Source organism: Phaethon lepturus, unplaced genomic scaffold, assembly GCF_000687285.1.
Source record: "Phaethon lepturus isolate BGI_N335 unplaced genomic scaffold, ASM68728v1 scaffold20931, whole genome shotgun sequence".
In the NCBI taxonomy this organism is placed as follows: Eukaryota; Metazoa; Chordata; class Aves; order Phaethontiformes; family Phaethontidae; genus Phaethon; species Phaethon lepturus.
In genome coordinates, this window is record NW_010515808.1 from 12,238 (window position 1) to 19,515 (window position 7,278).

The window sequence follows — 7,278 nt, forward strand, 5'->3', positions numbered from 1 at the left end:
TGAGGTATGGTCTCCCTGTGCTTGCTCCAGGTCCTGTGAAAGAGGTGTGGAAGTGCTAAGTGCTCTCCTGGTGGTTGCCTCACCCTCCTCTTGCTGCATGATGGCTGATAAGTGGGGGGAGACATCTGCACAGCCCAGGGAGCCAGGCTGTGGAATTTTTTCCTGCAAAAAGCCCAAGAACTTGTTGAGATTTTGCAGTTAAGGGGGATGCTTCTCTGTTTCAGAAGAATGATATTGAGGAATAACCCTGTTATAAGTCACACCACTGGCTTCCAGAGAGTCATCCCACGTCAGTGATGTTTCAAGGAGAGAAGGGTTGGGCCCATTCAGGGTGGCACAAGTGGCTGCAGGCAGCTGATAAGCACCTCAGGATATTGCCTAACCACTCACGAGAGCAGTTCACAGTCCACAAAGCAAACAATCAGGGAAGTCCTTAGGGACTGTAAAAAGTAGCAGAGATGGCCCTTTAGATGTCAGACTGAAAACCCAGATTGGCTTGGCACAGAAAAATCCTGGTGGTCTCTTGGGTTTGCTGCTGTGAGGCAGCTCTAACGGCGCTCCGTCCTCCAGCTGTTCTTGAAGGGACTTCATACAGGCTTGCTCATGTGTAGGAACTACTTGGCGGGGTGGCAGGGTGCAGCATGTACTTTTCTGTTCACCTTCGTCTAGCTGTACCAGTGCTGTGCCCCTAAATTATTCTCCAGCTGAGGTATGGGGGAAGTGTAAAGCCCAAGTAGACCAGGTATTTTAGAGACATTATCTTCCTTTCCCACCTATGTAGCATAGACAATATCACTTCATTGACGTGTAAACAGAACAGAGTGGGGATGTTTTGGGGATTTTTTTAGCCTTGAAAAACTTTCTAAAGCACCACTGACTTTCCCATTCTTTGTTAGTATCAAACCAGCGTCTTTCATGAGGAAGAGGAAGGACCAAGCTGCTGATTCCAGCTACTGGTTCAGCACTCAGCAAGGGAATAGGATGGGTTGCTGTGTTTTGGCTAGTCCTGTACAAAGACCATCTTTCACAGGGTTATAGGGCAGAGGGGGAAAGAATTTGCTGAGCTATTGCTGTAGGGGATAGGAATAGACAAAGATGAGAGACAGACAGATATTTCAGCTTCAATAGGAACTAATCCAAAGTTTTACTGAAAATTCAGTGCCATCGCCCATGGATTTTTTTTTTTTTTTAATAGTTACTTTCAATGAGATCAAGAGAAGGTTTATTTTCAATTTATCTCATTCCTGTTAGTGGCAGCATCTCTAAGACAAGACAAGTAACTTTTAAGACCAGAGAAGACTATAGATTATCTTGTCTGAGGTCCTCCAGAAAATGCCTGTTGGATGCTCAGAGACCTGTGGCTTGTGATTTCAGAGAATTTGGGAATTCTGCCCTTAGTCATCTTCTCTACCTGCAAGACCAGGCAGATGCAGCACAAGCACAAGCTCTCCTGATTATAGCCTGTAGCTGGAAACTCCCAAAGAAGTAGGTGTTCTCTCCGAGGCTTTGCTTGCTGGCCTCAGAAAGCCACGATTTTCAGACAGGGTTGCAGTTAGAGGTAGTCCCAAAATAAGATCTGTAGAAAACATAATGTGCTAAAGTTTGGGTCAAGATACTGACTTTTCAGCTTTGAGACCCCTGATGTGTGTTTGTGCACAGGGTGTGGTGGATGAGCTGGTACCACGCTCCAGCTGCAGTACATGGTCTCTTTCAAAATGTGTGCCTCCTGCCTCCAGCAGAAGGATTTCCAGGAGACGGGGAAGCCTCACTAGCTGTGCAAACCCAGCTTTCAGGCTGGGCTTTCTCATGTTACGTGATGCTGTGTAGGGTTTGGAATGTGAAAGAGACTTTGCGTCACAGGTGACACATTTCCAGCATGGGTGCTGGTTGTGTTTCCCTGCTTACTTAGGGAAGGCTGCTGGGCCACCCTCTTCTGGGGGAACGCTGAGTGACCAGGCTCTGGCTAACATCAGTGAGGGCTGGTGATACTTGGAGGTGCTCAGGATTTGGCTGGAAGGCAGGCAGCAGTTCCCAGTATTTGGAAACAAGTGAGACATTGAATCCTGGCCCATGTCTATCATTGCCTTATTGCATTGCCTGCAGGTAAATCATTTTATCTCAGTTGAAGGAGGAGTGGTTACAACACTTGAGAGGGACGTGAGGATTTGTGTCTCTGCTACAGGCTCCCTATGTGGATAAGTCACTCGGTCTTTCCAGGCAATAAATAGGAATGATTATGCCGCTTCCATACCTGCAGAGTGTTTTGAGGAAAAGTCCTATCTACTTAGGAGATTAAGGAGCTTCTTAGGTAATATAGGCAATAGAGTCGTGTTTGGATCTCTCTTTCATGTTTTCTAGGATGGTGTAATACATGGCTTTAAGCACATCAAAATGTTGATATAAAGGAATGAACACAAGCTCATTAAAATCTATTCTTAAAACTGGCCAAAACAAATCATTTCTTAATACAAATGATGAAAGCTTTGACATTTTCCAAACTCTATTGATTTTGCAGCTTAAACGGAATGATTATGGGCTGAAGGGGGGTATTTTTGATAACTATCATTGAAATGGTGTGTTTATTCTATTTCTAAAGAGGGGCCTTAATTTTAAGACCGATTTCCAATGAAAAACTTTATTTCCAATTAAAAAAAAAAAAGTTAAAAAACCCTCACCCCCAAGTTAAACAGATCTGATTCAGCAATCCCAGGAAAAGAAAGGCAGGTTGACCCATGGAAAATGTCAGGGCGAAGGGAAGGGGCAGGTTGATCAATCCCGGCTGGCACTGTGTAGGGATGGGGACAAGTGACCAAGAGCTGAGCGTGTGAGGGAGGAGGCACTGACTGGCCAATGAGAGATGGCTCTTGCAGGGGTGGGAGAGCAGGCTGACCAATCAGAGCCTGTGATGCTGTAGAGGATGTACAAACCAAAGCCTAAAGTTAGCCAATTAAAAAAAAAAAAAGAGAGAGAGAGAAAAGGCAGCCCACCAAAGAAGCAGATTTCAAAGTCCACTGAAGTGGTTGAACAACGAAGACCCAACCTTTGTTTTAAAAGCCAAAAACCCCAAACCCTAATGAAGGATAAAATGACTGATACAAGTTCAGGTCAATGGGATTTAGGTGTCTGCATGTTTTAGGCCCTTTTGTTAATTCGAAGGGAACATCTCCAGCCCTGGCCCTAAGTCTCCACTCCTGTTGCCTTTCAGAATGACATCTATGAGTGGGTCCGGGACCACCGCGTCCATCACAAGTTCTCTGAGACAGACGCGGACCCACACAATGCCATGCGGGGTTTCTTCTTCTCCCACATCGGCTGGCTGTTGGTGCGCAAGCACCCGGACGTCATAGAGAAGGGCCAGAAGCTGGACCTGAGCGACATAAAGGCTGACAAAGTGGTGATGTTCCAGCGGAGGTGAGTGGTGGGGTCAGCCCCAGCACAGAACCGTGTGGGATGGAGCAGGGACCCTGCAAATGGGATGGGGACCCCAAGCACCTTTGATGGAGCTTGAGGGGATTGAGGGCGTCATGTGAGAAATGTGTCTTCGGTCTGCCCGAGGTTTTGCTGTGGGATGGACTGTGAGAAATGAGCTGTGCCTCTTCTATAGGAAATATTTAGGAGCTAGTGCTACCTCCAGCCCTCCCACACCCCTTTCTTGCCTGCCTAGCCTGTAGCATCTTGGGGTGATGGGGTTGAGTGGGCTGAGCTTCCCACCGCAAAGTGCCTCCACGCCTGCCTGCCCACAGCCCAGCTGCTGCTTTGGCTGGCCCAGAACCAGCCCGCAGGTACCTCCAAGCCATCCTTGGAGATGTTGTGGTACACCTTCCACGCCATGCCTCTGCCCCTTTCCTATCAGTCTCCTGGAAACTGTGGTGAAAGAGGAATTGAAAATGGTGACATGAGAGAGGCAGCAACTGGGAAGGGCAGTCTTGATTCACTGGTGCCTCTTGGATGGGGTCTTTCTCAGCTGTCTGGGGCTATACTGGGACTGATCCCCAGAGGAGGTGAGCCTGTCATCAGAGCTGCAGGGATGGGGACTAAACCCATATCGTAACTCCTGACACTCGGGAGATCCCTAGTTCAGTCCCAGATGAACCAAGCAAGGTTTATGGCTTCCCTCCTTTTTGTGTCAGGGATTTTTCTTGTGTGTCAGCAGAGTGGTTCAGCTTCCTCTAGTATGAGAGACCCTCATGTGCTCATCTGTTTGATGGTGCAAGTGTCCCTTGCTTGCACTTTTTGGTGGGGTATATTGATAGGCGGGTCCAAGTCTGCAAGGAGGAGTTGCAAGCACTGGGCCAGAACCAGACAAGGAGCCTTCTGTGGGACTCTGCAAGCATGGGGTTGCCTTTATGGGGACCAGCGTAGCTGAGAAGCAAATGGCAGATGAGGCCAAAAGCAGCAGCTGGTGTCTGGACTCATGGTCATGGGGGCATTGCTTTGTGCACATGTGGGATTGACACAGGGAGAGCAGGACTTAAATAGTTTGAGTCTCCTGCCTGCTGATAAGACTTGGGAGTCTCCAGGCATGGCTTCTGCACATCCAGGACAAAAGATGCAGTGCTCGGGGGGAGGTATTTCTGTACTTGACTTTTCCTTGTATGAAAAATACAAGCTGGGCATGAATCCTCCAAAGGGAGGACTGAACCAGCCCTTCCTGTTCTGCCTCTGCCACTGAGCACTTTCCTCCTGGTCCGTTCCTTTCCAGATACTACAAGCCCTCGGTGGTGTTGCTGTGCTTCACGCTGCCCACTGTAGTGCCCTGGTACTTCTGGGATGAATCCATCGTCATCAGCTTCTTCATTCCAGCCATCCTGCGCTATACCATAGGGCTCAATGCCACTTGGCTTGTGAACAGTGCTGCTCACATGTTTGGCAACCGGCCGTATGATCAGCACATCAATCCACGGGAGAACCCCCTGGTCAGCCTGGGGGCCCTAGGTATGTTCAGCATCCGTGTCTTTTGCTGCAGGTAGACTGTAAAGAGGGGACTGCCCCTTGGGGCTGCGGCTGCTTCTAGGGATTTCTGTGAACTCAGGTGTCCCCATTTCCCCCTGCACCCTTTCCCTTCAGCCTTTGCATCTGTGGGTGTTTCCCAGGCTGGACAGTGAGTACATAAGGGCAGTGGGGTTATCAGCTCCCAACAGCCTGTCTCCAGGCTGGAAAGGACTCTGCTACACTTAGCACCTCCTTATCTCAATGGCAATATTTTATATACCCTGCTCAAAGGTCTCTCTGCCCTATTCACCAGACTGAAAAACGTGTGCTGCCGTCTCTGCTTATCTGTCTTAGATTTCTCAACTTGAAAACCAGCAGATGTATGTTTGCATATGTTCTCAGGGCAGCTGGTGATTTTGGGGGTACGTGAGGATGAGACAAGCTAGATCATCTCATATGTTTTCCTGAAATTTTTGGGACCTACAGAAGTACATCCCAGGGTCAGCATTTGCCCTGATCTGTTCTCCCAAGTCCAAATCCTCAGCTGGTTTGCATCGCTGTACATCACTGGGGCTGCACTGATTTCCACCACCAAAGGATCTGCTCCTGGACTTTTAGTAGGGAGGGATCTGAACGGCAGAGACTCAGGGGGTAGGAGCAGGAGTCCAGGCAGTGTCATTGAAGGGGTGAGTACCGAAACCAGTGTTGACAGTGTCCGGAGCAGCGAGTGGCTGACCAGGGTATATCGCTTAGTAGAAGTCTGCATTATTCCCATCTGCAAACGCCCTTTGGATTTGGCATTAGGACTGCCAGTGTTGCAGGAGTATTGATTGGTCTGACTTGTTGGGGACTTGCTGCAGGTCTAGCTGGTAGCTCAGCCAATACTAGAAGGTTTCTTGTGGTGGGAGAGAAAAAGCCGTTAGGATTCCCCTGGTGTTTTGGTGCAGTTGGTGAGCCAGGGCGTTCCTCAGTTCCTTGCTACACGCTCATTTTCTTCTAAAGCACCACAGGTCCTCTATGACTGTCATTGCCTCATTTGGGCCAGCCCAGGCATGCTGGACCATGCCCAAATGAGATGGGGTAGATTGTAGAGAGGTGAATTTGGGCTGAGAGGAGCCTGGATTCAGTCCAGAGCCTGTTTCAGGAATGTGATGCTTTGGGCCAAGATACAGGGGCCATCACCTAGAGCTCTGCAACATCCTCTTCCTGGTCATGTTTTGCAGGAGAAGGCTTCCACAACTACCACCACACCTTTCCCTATGACTACTCCACCAGTGAGTTTGGCTGGCGCTTCAACGTAACCACAGCCTTCATCGACCTTATGTGCCTCCTGGGGCTGGCCAGTGATCGCAAGAAGGTCTCCAAGGAGGTCATCCTGGCTCGAAAAATGCGGACTGGAGATGGGAGTCACAAGAGTGGCTGAGTTCCTGCTCCCCTTCACACACACATCCACACCTCTCCTTCCTCCTTTTTTCTCCCTTTCTTCCTTCCTGACCCCTCTGAACACGCTGGACAAAGGTTTAATGTTCTGTTTACTAACTACTGAATAATGCTACCAGTTTGCTTAAGATAATGGTAATGAGTTTTAATGCCCCCTCCCACGCTGTATTTTAAGTGATGTATTTAAGATCTAGGATTCTGCCTTTATAACACAAGGCCACCCCTTTCCCTCCTCTCCTTTTCCTTTCCGTTCTTTCTCTCCAGCCCCTTTACCCCATCTCCCGCTTTACATGTCCCGCTCTCTCCCTGGCAGAGGAGCTGGTAGGAAGCAGCCTGGGGAGGCCCATTGCAGCCGGCTACGTACCATGGAGTTAAGGGAAGTCTGTACCAGCCAGCTGAAAAGTTGAGACAAAGTCAGGGATGCTCTCCCCACCACCTTCTCCCCAAAATGCCTTCCTCTGTCCCTCCTCCTTTCTCAAGGGCTGCTGACAGACTTGGCATGGCTAAACTGCTCTCCCTGGGAAAAGCAGCCCCATCCCCTCCCCTTGCCATCATCAAGAGAGTTGTCTCTTTGCAAGATGTCTCTTGGGAAGTGTTCTCCCCGTCTCCCCACTGCACAGCCTCTCTGGCTGGGGAGAGGAGAGCCCCCAGACTCTCTCAGAGCTCCAGCCAGGTCCACTGGTGGCTGGGGGGTCTGGTGGTGGCAGTGGGCACTGGAGGGGGGAGCTCTGGTGGCCTTATTACTTCCTCCCTCTGGCGTCACAGCCTCCCTCCCCACGCTGCCCGCTGTGCCCTGTGCCACCAGGGACTGAAGGCAGAGTCTGGCTCTGGGCTCCACAGCCCCTTTGGAGAGCCACAGCGAGGAGGGGGACGGATGGAGGGGGGTGCCACTGGCTGCCGTGGGGC

At 49.9% G+C, this 7,278-nt stretch overlaps 1 protein-coding gene across 1 annotated transcript in view; it reads left to right on the top strand.

Moving 5' to 3' along the window:
* The window catches only part of SCD (stearoyl-CoA desaturase (delta-9-desaturase)), a 19,032-nt gene extending 12,217 nt beyond the window's left edge, over positions 1-6,815 (top strand). Inside the window, exons 4-6 of the mRNA XM_010295893.1 lie at positions 3,206-3,411; positions 4,703-4,935; positions 6,156-6,815. Coding sequence (XP_010294195.1) covers positions 3,206-3,411; positions 4,703-4,935; positions 6,156-6,355 — 639 coding nt within the window. The 3' untranslated portion in view covers positions 6,356-6,815. The remainder of the gene's footprint in view (positions 1-3,205; positions 3,412-4,702; positions 4,936-6,155) is intronic.
* Positions 6,816-7,278: the final 463 nt, after the last annotated feature.